At 46.0% G+C, this 14,879-nt stretch overlaps 1 protein-coding gene across 6 annotated transcripts in view; it reads left to right on the top strand.

Moving 5' to 3' along the window:
• Cabin1 (calcineurin binding protein 1) overlaps positions 1-14,879 on the top strand; it is a 150,568-nt gene that overhangs the window by 24,216 nt on the left and 111,473 nt on the right. For 5 of the 6 annotated variants that reach the window (XM_013520400.1, XM_013520401.1, XM_013520395.1 and 2 more), the window contains exons 7-14: positions 3,432-3,561; positions 4,690-4,839; positions 7,865-8,139; positions 9,050-9,218; positions 11,367-11,503; positions 12,267-12,484; positions 13,644-13,722; positions 14,315-14,502. In XM_013520400.1, the coding sequence (XP_013375854.1) occupies positions 3,432-3,561; positions 4,690-4,839; positions 7,865-8,139; positions 9,050-9,218; positions 11,367-11,503; positions 12,267-12,484; positions 13,644-13,722; positions 14,315-14,502 (1,346 nt within the window). The remainder of the gene's footprint in view (positions 1-3,431; positions 3,562-4,689; positions 4,840-7,864; positions 8,140-9,049; positions 9,219-11,366; positions 11,504-12,266; positions 12,485-13,643; positions 13,723-14,314; positions 14,503-14,879) is intronic. The other variant, XM_013520399.1, reaches the window with a different exon arrangement.

The raw sequence follows: 14,879 nt of genomic DNA, 5'->3' as shown, positions 1-14,879 counted from the left end.
CGGTACCGGAGAAAAACAAAACAAAACAAAAAAAAAAAAAAAAAAAAAGAATGCTAGAACAAAATACAATTCACCCAGATGCTTTGCTGCTTTATAATGAGGATTACTTTTTCTTTATCATCGAATAACGTCTTCCTCGTTTCCACCTGACTCCAGCAGTATTGCCTTTAGCATCCATATTTCCACCAGTATTCTGTAAATCATTATTTTAAGAAGATGGAAGCTTTCTCTATATCTGTTTTCTTTCTGAGCCTTCATCAGAATCACCTGCATGGCAATATTGGCTTTTTCTTGCCTGCACCTCAACCTCTTTATCTTTTACTTATTACCTAATTTTAAAGCTGCTTACACATTTGGAGTTATTTGTTACAGTAGCATCCCACTTCTCAGTACCAATTTGTTTTAGATCTAGCAACTAACAACATGTGATGGATTGGGTGGCTTAAACAAACATTTCTCAGTTGTGAAAGCTGGGAAGCTTTTCTACCTTTCTTTTTGAAAGATATATAGCCACTGGATGGATTATGTTAAGAAGTAGAAAGCCTTGCTTACTCTTTGTACCTCCAGTTCTTGTTCTTTAGAACCACTTTTAAAATCTTTCTAATTGAGACAAAGCATACAACAGAGTGTACAGTGAGAGCCTTCAGTTTGTATACCTGAAAACCACTCCAAGATGTAAAACATTTGCTGCACCCCAGGCTGCTTGGGTCCTTTCTGCTCATTACAATCCCTGTGGCAGCCTTGACCTCTCCTTTCTGTTGCGGGAGACAGCTTTCCCTGTCCCCGAGCTTCCTCAAGGTGGGGTCATCTCGGTGCTCTCTGCTTGTCATTCTTTTGCCGAGTGCACCCTTGTAGGGCACATCCACTGCTAGGCCTCCTTTTTGCTTTGTAGTCTCTTATGTGCATCTGTACAAGTTAGCCATTCTGTGCATGGACATTTGAGTTTTTTTCAGATCTGGACTCTTAGGCGTAATGCTGCTACAAATGTTCTTGTATAAATCATTTGGTGGATATATGTACTTGTTCTGGAGGTTGCCCCATTTTTAACTACCAACAGAATATGAAAGTTTTGTGGGTCAATAATTTGACTTTAGGCCAGGCGTGGTGGCACACACCTGTAATCCCAGCACTTGGGAGGCTGAGACAGGAGGATCTTTGCAAGTTCGAGACCAGCCTGGGCAACCAAGTGAGCTCAAGGCCAGCCTGAAGTGCACAGCAAGACCCTGTCTCAAAAAGACCAAAACAACAACAACAACAAATTAACTCTGCAGGTTCTTATTCCAGAGGTGTTTAGTCTTTTCTCGGCGTTCCTTCCACAGTTGAGTACCACTGTCAGGGTCAGTCTTCCTTCCCTTGCCAACTGGCTTACTTCTTTACATTCCTCTCTCATGGTAGGAGTTAGGCTTGGTAACCATCAGGCATTGTGGGAAAGACAGGGTTGGGAGACTGTGTATAGATTCTTCAGAAAAATAGCCAGTTGGATATATGCACATGTATAGAAAGAGATGTCTTACAAAGAATTGGGTCATACATTTATGGAGGCTGACAAGTCCACAGATCTACGGGATGAGTTGGTGAGCCGGAGACCTAGGAAAGTAGTAGTATAGTTCCAGTCCATGTCTAAAGGCCTGAGAGTTAGGAGACTGGTATAGTTCCAGAGAGAAGGTAAAAAAGGTCAGTGTCCCAGTTTAAAGGCAGTCACATAGGAACAGCTCTCACTCAGGAAGGTCAGCCTTTTTGTTCTGTTCAGGTCCTCACCTGATTGGTTGAGTCGCCTCTTCATTAGGGAGGGAAACCTGCTTTACTCCATCTACTGAGTTAGATTTTAATCTCATCCAGAAAACACCCAAAATAATGTTTGACCAAAATCTGGACACCTTTTGGTCTAGTCAGTTCACACATAAAATTCACTATCCAGGGACTGAACTAATACCTTTATCTGTGGGAGTCCCTTGAGAGGCCTGACCAAAAAGTAAGAGCAGTGTGTTAAATTGATGCTCAATAAGGTGGGTAAGCAGGGGTACTGGTGAAGGCCTGCTGCTCTCCTCTTGTTCCCTTGAGCTTTCTCAGGCCTTCCTCTGTGGGACAGTAAGCGTAGTGTGCTAACATGCCTGCTGAGAAGCAGCAGCATCTAAGCTTCAGTGCCTCCCTGGTTTTCTCTCTGCAAGTTGCTGATGGCCACCCTTTAGTCTCACTGGGTCCCAGAGGAACCATGTCTGTTTGCCCGAGGCAGGCACCTTTTGCCGTCTGTCAGGCAGCTCACTCTGTGGCTCTGGCCCATGCTAGGACTGTGCAGACCTTTTCCTATGCACAGGTTGCACAGCTTTTGCAAGCCTTGGGAGTGTGGCTCCTGCTGAACTTTGTGAGCAGGCCTCCCAGCTCCTGAAAAGGTGTGCTAGGGTGTGTATCACTCCCGTCTTTCCCAAGGCTTCCATGCCTGGGTCTGCACTTCTTTGCTCCTTGTTTTGCTCCTAATCCTTTGTTCCTTCTTTTTCTGCTTGTTTTTGATAGGAGTGATTTACAGTCTACCTACGTTCAAATTGAGAAGTATAGCAGGGCATGGGGATAATCAAAGTGCCTAGGCAGAGTGGAGCTGGTGCTCTTGTGCACTGTGCCATTTCCCAGTGTGTTCACTGGTGAGACCTGGCAGTACAGTCTGGGGACCACAGTGATACTGTCTGCCAAGGGCTGTTCCCACTTGTAAGTGTTAAAGGCTGTCATAGCTCACATGTCGTTTGCTGAGGCTGCGGCTTCCAATTTTTATCCATGCATTAGTTTACGTGTTACTGTTTTCACTCCTGGAGGAGCCAGAATTTGCTCAGGCTTTCCAGATCAGCGGCTTGAGAAGACTCTGTTACGTTAAAACGAATGATGTATGTGTCTTAAATGATAGGCAGTAATTGTAAGACCAGTTTTTAAAAGGGGAAAAAAGGAGAAAAATTAGAAAATACAGTAAACAAAAATAAAAGCAAGCAGCTTTATATGTACATGTGGATTCACTTGTTTTGTCCCCTCCCTCTGCCCAGTGCTGTATTGTGGCCTCCTCCCTCTGGTCAGTAACCACCCACTTGATAACCCAATGTGTGTGGATTGGCCAAATTTCACTTAACCAGTCCTCCATGGCCAACATCATATTTATCAGATTTTTTTGAAGAATATTTTCCAGCTAAGCAATAGCTGATAACTGATAGTTATGAGCCCTATAAGTGGGGTTACTGGTTTGAAGTCCTCTAAAAGGGGTTATAAATTTTATTCTCTGCTGGCAGTGTCTGAGTCTGTTCATCTTGTAGAGCCTTGTCTACTTTGGGTATCACAATCTCAGAAATCTTTCCTGATTGAAGTGGTTAAAGTGATATCTTGTTATTATCATCATGCATTTGTGATTCTAGAGTGCAGTCTTAGAAGGTCTAAACTGTTGCTTTTACTGACAGCGTGTCTGTACTTCATCTGCAAAGCATTGGAGAAGGATTGCCGGTACAGCAAAGGGCTGGTTCTCAAAGAGAAGATCTTTGAGGAGCAGCCTTGTCTCCGGAAGGACTCACTCCGAATGTTCCTCAAATGGTAAATCCTGCCTGTCCCCATGTGGTTGGCGAGTGTCACAGTGCACCTGATTCTCTTCTCAAGTTGACCTCCCAGCAGTGGAACCTGTGAACTGTGATACCTTATCCAGTGAGCTTACCTCGACTTGCTTTGTTTACCTCTCAAGTATACCTGATCTCAGCAATTCTTCCTCAGGCTGAGGTTAAGCACAGTTGTTGCTGTTTTCCCACTGCCCTGGCAGTTGGCAGGGTTTGCTAGCTCTTCTCTACATCATTGTGACTGGCTGCTGTGACAAGGTGCTGCCCACCTTGCTTCCTTTCTCCTTGCCTAGTTTTGTCCCCACTACTGTCCGAGCTCAGTTTTCCAGATGTGCCTCTGATCTTGGGTTGCTCCTGCCTTGTGTCTAGGACAATCCCACGCCCAGTTGCACTGCCTCCCCCGTGCTCAGCCAAGCCCATTCCTCATGCCCTCTGGCGTTTCTTGGTTCCTGGAACTCACTTGTTTGGGGTTAGTGGTTCTTCCCCCAGAGTTTGTGTCTGTGCTTACATCTGTCCTGAGAGAACTAACTTTAGAGGAGATGACAAACAGACATTAGACATAAGTTAGTCCCTAAAGGAGTGGCTCTGTGAAGTCGCCGTGCTGGGAGGCATCAGGACAAGCTGTGCAGGAGGGCAGGTGTTACTGTGTCTCCTCAGGCAGAGTGTGATGGTGGGGGAGAGGGATCTGAGGCCTCAAAGTCCCTGCCCTTTCTATTTTAGGGGGACACTATATTTTAGTGAGCTTGGTTTATCTAATGACTTTTTGGTGGGGTGGGTATATGGGATAAATTCTCTTAAAACTTTCTATAAATGAGAGCACAACTTCGTTTTCTTTGGCTTTTCAGTGATACTGTTAATGCATATGAAAACCCTTTCTCTGCTTAGTTGTGAATTTGTGAAAGGAGCAATGGGTGTTAGTCATTTCCATTGTCTGTGGATATTAAGAATGCTAATTACTGCCCGTTTGAGGCCAGACTCAAGGAGTTATTTTATATGCAGGAAGAATCAGTACAGATTAAAGGTTATTAACTTAAGTACAACCCTGCCAATAATTTTAGCCTTGGCTCTAGTTTACGACATTATAGTTTCTCTCTGTCTTCCACATTTTCAGTGACATGTCGATTCATGATGTGTCAGTGAGTGCAGCTGAGACACAAGCCATTGTAGATGAGGCCCTGGAACTGCGAAAGAAGAGGCAAGCGCTGCTTGTGCGAGAGAAGGAGCCGGACCTGAAGCTGGTGCAGCCCATCCCTTTCTTCACGTAGGTTGCTGCATGACTCTGGGGAATGCTGGGTTGGCTGGTGGGCCCTGATGTGGGACACTGCCCTACATAGGAGTGGGAAACCCCAGGTCTGACTCAGGGCTGGTGGATGGGAGGGGGCTGGGTGCATCGTGTCCAGAAGGCAAGAGACATGTACTGTTCGTTGAGGGGCTACTAAGAAGCCCCTTTTGCTCAGGCTTGCCTAATCTGCATCATTTTTGCTCTTGCCATTGTTGACCACAGCCACCTGCCACATTCCTGTAAGGTGCCTTTATAGTCTGTCCTATCCAGATGGGAAAATAAAACTAAGGTTTGCCAAGCACTTACCAGGATACCAGGAAGCCTAGTGTTAGTCTTAGGTGTGGACTTCTTTGGCTGTCATATCTGTGCTTTCTTTTAAGACTACATGGGGTGCCTTGTGATGTGCTGGTCCACTGGAGTTGGGGTAACTTACCTCTGGCGTTCAATTTCTGCTTTAAAATTTCGACACTGAATCTGTTTTTTTTTTTTTTTTTGCGGGGGAATTGAGAGGGTCTTGCTAAGTTGTTCAGATTGGCCTTAAACTCACATGTAGCTTAGGCTGGAGTGGAACTCATGACAATCCTCCTGCCTTAGCCTCCCAAGTGCTGGGATTACAGGTACGTACCACCATGCCTGGCATGAATCTTGTACCTTTAAATTTAGCGTGCCTTCTGCCTGTTAGAACTTGTACATAGAAGTTCTGGTGTGTTTCCTTGAGAGGTGGATGATATGAAAGGACACAGATGCCATGAAAAGCTTGCTATTGTGGCTTTTCTCATGGTAGCCTGCCCTGCGCCTCCAGGGTATACTTTTATCTTGCTTTTTCTTCTTTTACTTGGGCCAGGTTTGTTCTGCAGAACGTTTCTTCTCACTCTTCACTTTTACTTTTCAAGTAAACTTTGCTACCATTAAAAAAAAAATAAATTCAGTGTGCCTTGACATTTAGCTATCTGATCTTTGACAGAGGGGCCAAAAACATACACTGGAGGAAAGATAGCCTGTTTAATAAATGGTACTGGGAAAACTAGCTATTCACATGCAGAAGATTGAATCTAGACCTGTATGTCTCACCATGTACTAAACTAAAATCAAAATGGGTAAAAATCTAAACATTAAACAGAAACAATCTGCTGGAAGATAAAATAGATAAAACTCTTGGACCTGGAGGCACAGGTAAGAACTTTCTGAACAGAACCTCAGTTACACAAGAAATAACGTCAGGAATCGACAAGTGGAATATCAAATTAATATTTCCTGCAAAACAAAGGGAATAGTCAACAGATTGAAGAGACCAGGAGTGGTGGTACATGCCTATAATCTCAGCACTTGGGAGGCTGAGGCAGGGGCATCACGTTGAGTTTAAGGCCATCCTGGGCTACATAGTGAGTTCAAGGCCAGCCTGAACTGCTTGGTGAGAACCATCTCAAAAACCAAAACAAACAAACAGAAACAAACAGAGTGAAGAGACAATGGGAAACAAATTTGCCAGCTATTCCTCAGACAGAGGACTAATATCTAGAATATATAAAGAACTTAAAAAAAATTAGACCACCCAAAATAAAGGATCCAATAAAAAAATGGTCAACTGAAATGAACAGACACTTCTCAGAAGAATTACAAATGGCTAATAAATATATGAAAAAATGTTCAACATCTGAAATGCAAATTAAAGCAACACTAAGATTCCATCTTACTCCAGAAAGAATGGCTATCATCAAGAAATCAAACAACAAATACCAGGGAGGCAGGGTTGGGGGTGGGGAAAGGAACCCTTCTACATTGTTGATGGGAATGTAAACTAGTACAACCACTATGGAAATCAGTATGGAGATTCTTTAAACATTAGAAGTAGAAATTTCATTCAACCCAGGTATTCCCTTTCTAGGTATCTTCTTGAAAAAGTTAAAGGCATCATATTATAGTGATAAGTACATGTCCATGTTTATAGCAGCACAATTCATAATAGTTAAATCTTGAAAGCAACCTTTATATCCATCAACAAATGAATGGATAAAGAAAATATGGTATTTATATATAGTAGAGTACTACTCTGCCATAAAGAAGGATAAATGAGTCATTTGTAGGAAAATAGATGCACCTTGAGACTACAGTTTTTTTTTGTCTTTTTGAGACAGGGTCTCACTATGCAGTTCAGGCTGGTTTTTAGCTTATTTTGTAGCCCAGGCTGGTCTTGAACTCACAACGATCCTCCTGTCTCACCCTCCCGAGTGCTAGGATTACAGGCATGCACCACCACGCCCAGCAAGACTAGAATGTTAAGTGAAATAAATCAGACACACAAAGTTAAATACCACATGATTTCTCTTATATGAATGAAGAGCAAAATGAAAGATAGGTACAGTGATAGGAAATAGATCTTTCGCAAATGGGAAGGGGACCAAGAGATAGAAGGAAGGCAAAGGGAAGGGAAGGGGATGAAGAAGAACTGATATATATTATGTACAAGTACCAGTTCCCCATGAGGAATCTGATCATTATGTACCACAAACATGTACTAATAAAAAATAAAAATGGAGAAAAATAGTAAGCCTTGGTACCAGCATTTTATTACCTCCCCCATGTGCACACAGAGAGGCATTGTCACACAGTAGCCTGGAGCTCCTCTCTCAGGTCAGACACACCAGCAGCCGGTCCTGGCATTCTCACTGTTATTAGCTGAGTGCCCCTGGGGACATTACATACTGTTCCCTAAAAATGGGGAGAGTAGCATGCCTTTCTTTCAGGGTCATCGTGGTAATAAAACAGAACACCGGGGACTTCTGCCAGGGCGAGGGCAGGAGGATGCCAGGCCTCTGGTCCTCCTCTAGCTCAGGCTGCGCCATCTTCAGAAGTCAAGTTTTGTCAGTTCCAACAATGACAAAATGTTGTCTCCCCTGGTCCCCCATGGTGGTTGCAGCTCTGGGGACAGCTCTGCTGCCTCTGCACAGGCCAATTGGCCCCTGTGACAGAGTGCTGACCAGGTGTGCTGGCTTTTTCTCTGCAGGTGGAAGTGCCTTGGAGAGAGCTTGCTGGCCATGTACAACCACCTCACCACTTGTGAGCCCCCGCGGCCCAGCCTTGGCAAGAGGATTGACCTGTCTGAGTACCAGGACCCCAACCATCTGCCAGCATCCTCCATGGTGGTGACACCTGTCAGTGTGATCCAGCCGAGCCCCATCAGTGCCAACCCTGCCATAGCTGTGGCTGAGCCTGTGCTTCCCTATGCCCCTGTGGCTACAACCAGCTTCCCACTACATAGTCCTGGCCTGCTGGACACAGGTGCTGCTATGGGTGAACAGCCCTTTTTGGAGCTGGCTTTTGGAGAGACCCCATTTAATGATCCCAGTAGGACAAGAAGTTGTGAGGACCTGGCTTTTCCGGGGAAATGAGTTGTACTCATCCTTAGGGCCTAAGTGAAGTGGGAGCAGCTAGCTCTGTAGAGGAGCCTGTCAGCCTACCTACAGAACCAGCGCTTCAGCAGTGAAGCCCCTGCAGGGAGGTTGTAGGTGCTCAAGGACAGATCCTTGCTTGTTGACCTTCCTGCCAGGCTGGCTGCTCTGTCATGCCATAAAAGTCTCTCCCTCTTGTGATGTGGGTACCAGCAGGTCCCTCTTGTTTCCTGTGTGCATTCTGAGTTCTTTGACTTCAGAAAACAAGTCAGTAGAGTCACATTGGGTGTGGCAGTATAGTTTTGTACTGTTGTATTGCTTTTTATTGTTACTGGAGTTGTAAAAAAAATTTTTTTTGACAAGAGCTTTGGTATCTGTCACAGCCAAAAAGAGTGTCAGATGAACAAAAGTCTGAATCAACACCTGCTTGGTTATTACTAACTTTTTAAATCATATATAATGTTTCTCCGCTTCTTAGGTAATAGTTACCTGGCTCTTTTCATATCTTGTGGATAGGGTCAGTGACACTGGTCCACCCATTCCAGGCACATTGAGTGAGTTCCAGAGTGGGGAATAGGGTATTTGGAGACCTGGCACATGGGCCTTGTCAACTCAGAAAGGGTGTGAGAATTAAGAGGTTTAAACTTAATTTTATTCAGGACTCTTACGGAAGAACGATTTTTGAATGTCAAAAAAGCTTCAGTACTGGTAATTATAAAAGAAGGAGGCTGACATGTCTGGGTAGTGCATTTTGTCACCCCTGCCGCCTTGTAAGATTTTAATTTATACTCTTTGTTAAGGTGATGTTTCTGGGGGAGATAAATCCAAGAAAGGGGTAAAGCGGAAGAAGATTCTAGAGGAATGTGGGGAGACGGCAAAGCGAAGGTCTGCCCGTGTTCGAAACACCAAATGCAAAAAAGAAGAGAAAGTAGACTTCCAAGAGCTTCTGGTGAAGTTCTTGCCATCCAGGTACTGTGCACACTTTTTCTGATTTGCAGAAATAAGCCAATAGCATTTCTCATTCCACTCCCGTCTGGGCATCTCCTTTGTTTTTCTATAACACCTGTGCAGGTATCCAAAGCACAGATCTCACTGGATTGGAATCTTGTATTTTTTCTTACCTCTCCCTGTTTCTGAACTTCCTAAAGGCTGAAGCTCTTACTTGTTCATCTTTTGGGCCCATGGAGCTAGAGGCAGCACACTGAGGCAGGAGGATTGCAAGTTTAAGGCTCATCTGGGCAATTTGGTGAGACTGTCTCAAAAAAAAAAAAAAAAAAAAAAGATTTATTTTGGTTTACATTTCCAGATGTGTCAGTCCATGGTTTCTTGGCCGTGTTACATTTGGGGTGTGACACGGCAGCACATCGTGGGCGTGTGTGCCAAACACCACTTGTGCCATGGCAGCCGGTGGTCCTCAGCTCTCATCTTGTCCTGTGACAGTTTATTTCAGTGGTGACTCTGTCACAGTTTGCAGGAGGAACCAGAAGTGTTAGGAGAATTATAAGTCTGTTTTACAGCAGGATTCCTAATTTTTTTGGCTTTTTGTAAAGAAGGCTGAATGCATAGGAAAAAGTTTATTCTCAGTATGCAGTTGACACAGGGTTGAGGTGAGCATGCTGTACCTTCTGACGATTCTACGGGGGTGTGGTACCATGAGTATGCAGTTGACACAGGGTTGAGGTGAGCATGCTGTACCTTCTGACGATTCTATGGGGGTGTGGTACCATGAGAAGGCTCCCTCTTGGGAGAGCTACAGGACCATACTTTGGTTGAGTGCCCACACCTTTCCCTTAGCCATGCTGTCCTATCCTAAGGTGTTGTTCCCTCAGTCCCCTTTATGTGAAGTGGTTTCTATTTTATTTTGTTTCTTGTGAAATTTTAGTGTTTGCTTCTTTAAATGCTCAGGCAAGAATAATGTGATAACTTGCCTAATGGAATCTTTGCCTAATGGAATCTTCAGGGAGAGTACATGCAAGAAAGTGAAGAAATTTACAAGTGCCTGAGTGTGCTGCTGGGATGAAAAAATCCACAAGCGTGGTCAAACTTGAGAGGAGTTTGAAACAGTAGTACCTGCTGGGAGAGGCCTCCTGTGTCCAATGGCTGGGCCTGGCCTGATGTTTTGTGAGGAACCATGGAGGGACTAAACTCAGAAAGTCCTGATGAGTCCCTCACACTGTTACCCTCCACCCACTTTCTCCCTGTTTGCTGGGTTCCCCCAAGATCCCAGAACGTGTGATACTCTTCTGGCATCTGCTTTATAAATTTTTCTTGTTTGGATTCTTTGCATGGCCAGTCCTTCTCCTCTGATGCCAGCCTGAGCAACACTCCTCTGATTCTACTCTCTAAGGCAGGGCCCTCATGACTCTGTTTCAAGCACTGTTGCAGTTGGTCCTTAGTTGGGTTGTGTTTGTATACCTGTTTATTGTCTGTCTCTCCCATTAGAAGGTAAGCTTCCTGCAAGCATGATCTCCTGCACTTAGGGCATGAGATGGAAGTGAGTGATGGTATAGACCAGTTGCCGGCTCATGGAGCCTTGGAGAGAGACAGATCCTCCCAGTGGCCTGGACTAGATCCTTCCACCCACCTATTTTCATCTCCCTCATCCTGGTTTATATTTAGTTTCTCTACTGGGGAGTTATTCAGATGTCTTGTGGCAGTATAGGTAGTGTGGCCAGGCATGGTGGTGCATATCTGTAATCCAGTGACTTGGGAGGCTAAGGCAGGAGGATTACAAGTTTGAGATGACCCTGGGCAACTTAGACTCTGGTCTCAAAAAATAAAAAGGGGGGGCTGGGGATTTAGCTCAGCAGCACAGCGCCTGCCTGGCAAATCCGAGGTCATGAGTTCAATTCCTGGTACTGGAAAAAAAAAATTAAAAAGTAAAAAGGACTGGGGATGTAGCTCAGTGATAGAGGGGTTGCCTAACATGTCCAAACCCCTGCATTCAATCCCCAGTACACGCCAGGGATATAGCTCAGTGGCACAGAGTCTGCCTGGAAAAGCACAAGGTCCTGAGTTTGATTCTTGGTACCAGAAAACACCCCCAAAACAAAACAATCCCCAGTACACAAAAGAATGAGCAGTCTGGCTTTGTTTACTTTGGTGTATTCCATGCAGGTTAAGAAAGCTGGACCCCGAGGAGGAAGATGATCCCTTTAATAACTATGAAGTCCAGTCAGAAGCCAAATTGGAAAGCTTCTCGAACATGGGGCCTCATCGACTGTCATTTGACTCAGCCACGTTCATGGAATCTGGTAGGAATCAATGATGTGATCAGTCACTGTTGGGAATAGTTCTTCCCATTATCATATAACTTGCCTGGATTTTGTTTAGGAACAAAGGTTCTGGTGTGTTTTTTAAATGTTGGTTAAAGAAGCTGCCTGGATTTACCTTGAGCCTGAGCCCTGTATTCAGCTGGGTCTGCTGAGATGGACAAGCTCATACTAGCTGTGCAGCCCAAAGGCTGTGTGTTTAAGGCTGAATTCAGAGGCTTGGCTGTGCAAGTTGAATGTATGTGACCACAACTGTTTCGTGTGCCTTGTGCATCAGACATTGTGCTTTGTGTTCTGTGTGCATGATCTCATTCAGTATATGTGGCAGCACACAGAGACAGCCCTCTGATACCCATGTAGATGTGGCAATCTCAAGAGGCTTGCCCACTGCTGGTGAGGGCTATAGGCAGGTACTTTTCGTTTTGTTTGTTTTTTGTCTTTTTTTTGAGACAGGGTCTCACTATGCAGTTCAGGCTGACCCTGAGCTCACTTTGTAGCCCAGGCTGGCCTCGAACTCACAACAATCCTTTTGCCTCAGCCTCCCAAGTGCTGGGATTACAAGCGTGCACCACCACACCTGGCTGCAGTCAGGTACTGAGTCCTGGCAGTATGACCTTAGCACTGCAGTGCTTATCTGGATTAAGTGGTGGACGGAGGACACCGAGTCTCCTCTTGCAAAGAAAACAGGTGACCAGGAGTGGAGGTTGCCTTCATCCAAGTCAGGTTGTTCTCCCTCCCTGGGCAGAGAAGCAGGATGTGCACAAGTTCTTGCTGGAAAACCTGACCAATGGGGGCATCCTGGAGCTGATGATGCGCTACTTGAAGGGCATGGGCAACAAGTTCCTGCTGAGGTGGCCACCGGGCCTAGCAGAGGTCGTGCTCAGCGTCTACCATAGCTGGAGGAGGCACAGCACCAGCCTGCCCAACCCATTGCTGAGGGACTGCAGCAACAAGCACATCAAGGTTGGGAGCCTCTCGTGGGCCAGCGTCAGTGTGGGACCAGGGGATAGCGACAGGGATCTTTCCTAGCTGTAGGGCTGATGTGTTTAGCCCCCTTCCTGCATCTACGTGTGGGTCTGGAATGTAGACCACTGGGGTGTTTGAAGCACGAAGGCCTAGGACTTGGTTTGCACCCAGAAAAACCCTGGTGGCTGAGTGGAGAATATAATGGAGGGTGGTGGTGGGTGAGGGAGCCCACAGAAGGCTGACGCAGGGTGAGTGATAGTGGTATTTGATGCTGGCAGTGGTGGTGGAGAAGGGGTGAACTGGATGTAGATGTCAGAGGTGCCAGTCATGGGGTGGGCCTCTGGTGTCATTCACTGAGATGGATGAGAGCTTGCTGGTAGAGGCTTGGGGAAAGGGGCGTTTAGCTGTGTTTAAGGTGCCAGGGTGTTAGTCATTTTTTTAACAGGTGGGGATATAGAAGTACAGAGGTTAATTAGGGTGTTTAGGGGAGGAGAAGTGGGGCTTCCGGCACTCTGCATCCCAGGCTCCTTTGTCAGGTGTCTCCCAGAGCTCAAGGAAACACAGGGTGCTTAGGTCCTATCTCCTATTAGAGGTGGAATGCCAGGGGTTGGGGTGGGAGCATGGGGAGCTATCATGGCCCACCCAGGTGGTCTTTATGGCTGTGGGTCACATTGGAGTTGTGCCTCCTGCTAGTTCTTTCCACTCAGGCTTGTTCCCACTGGGACAGAGTGGAGGAGCAGGAGCCAAAGCTTTGGTTGCCGGGCAAACCAGGTGATCATTTTCCAGTTTGGCCTGCTAGCAGTTACCTCCTTATCACAGAGCCTCAGCTTCCTTGAGGGCCCTGTGTATGATGTACTCCCGTGCTGTGGAGCACTGTAGTGTGCATGTAACACCTGGCCTGGCACATGGCAAGTGACAGGGCTGCCTCTTCTGTAGGACAGTTTCTCGGGATTCTGAAGACAGGTCTCCTGCCCCTCCCAAGTCTTATCCTACTGTAGATCCATGTGCCTCTTTTTATGTTTTGGCAAATATCTACTGATTATCACTTAGGAAGTGGAAAATAGAAGGAAAAATTACGTTTTAGTGTAGCCTTCCTCCCCCAGTGCTTTGGCAAATCTTTAATTTTGTTCCTGACTTTCCCATGCTTACTCTGCAGGACATGATGCTGATGTCTCTCTCCTGCATGGAGCTCCAGCTGGACCAGTGGCTACTGACGAAAGGCAGAAGCTCTGCAGGTAGGCGACTTTGTGTTCTATGGTGAAGTAATGTTCTGAACCCTGTCAGGCTGGAGGAAGCTAAATCAAGGGCACTGAGTCATGGACTTTGGACTTAACATCTGCAGCAGGCGTATTTCCCGAGGTGGTTTGTTAGGGTCCCAGACAAGTTCCAGGGTCCCAGAGAAATCTCCTGGATACCCAAGAAGTGGCTAACAGTAGCTGATTCCCCAGAGGGAGCCACTTGCCTGCTTTTGCAGGATTAAAGGAAGTTGAATTTCAGTTTTAGAGTGACTACTCAATGCTTTATGTGTCCTCAGTAATTTTTCCAGATGATTTAGATCATTCTGACTTTTCAGCTACTCCCTGGCGGAATGCAGACGTGCTCAAAGTTCAGTCTGTAAAATTGCCCCCCACCTGGATTCTCTGCCTCTCTGCCCCATTGGTCTGATCTCTGGTACTTGCTATTCAAGGGACAGTAAGGCTCCAAGGAGCTCAGGGTATCCATGGAGATTGAGGGTTGATGTGGAGAGGGCTGAGAGTAACCTCTGGGGAGCAGAAGGGCATTTTGATGATGCACATGAAGGTGCCTTGTTGGCCTGATGATTTTTAGTGTCTCCTCGGAACTGCCCCACTGGTGTGGTGAATGGCAGGTTTGGTCCCGACTTCCCAGGAACCCACTGCCTGGGTGACCTCCTGCAGCTGTCATTTGCCTCATCCCAGCGTGACCTGTTTGAGGATGGCTGGCTGGAATTCGTGGTCCGTGTTTACTGGCTGAAGGCTCGTTTCTTGGCACTGCAGGTTGGTTTCATTGTCAGCAGCTTGGGAAGCATGCACCAGTACCTGACAGGGAGTATAGAAAATTGGTCATACTGGGGACATGTGTGTGAGTGCATGTGTGCATGCGTAGAACCTACCTAGGCCCTGGTCTTGGCAAATATTTGTTGAGCTCCAGTTATGGGCCATCTCCTTTTTGGGGACGGATATAGAAATAATAGAATTAAAACCCTGCCCTCTGGGCACTCATAATTTAGTGGGATCAGAAACATAAGGACCTTGGCAAGTAGTTAGTATCCTGCCTTTTGACCCTTTGTCAAGTCAGTGAGTCCTTCACCCTTCCTTTTCCTTCCTTCCTTCCTTCCTTCCTTCCTTCCTTCCTTCCTTCCTTCCTTCCTTCC

Source organism: Chinchilla lanigera, unplaced genomic scaffold, assembly GCF_000276665.1.
Source record: "Chinchilla lanigera isolate Chin_1 unplaced genomic scaffold, ChiLan1.0 scaffold00054, whole genome shotgun sequence".
Classification (NCBI taxonomy): Eukaryota; Metazoa; Chordata; class Mammalia; order Rodentia; family Chinchillidae; genus Chinchilla; species Chinchilla lanigera.
Note: the sequence above shows the minus strand (reverse complement) of the source record. Positions and strands in the feature narration are given on the sequence as shown.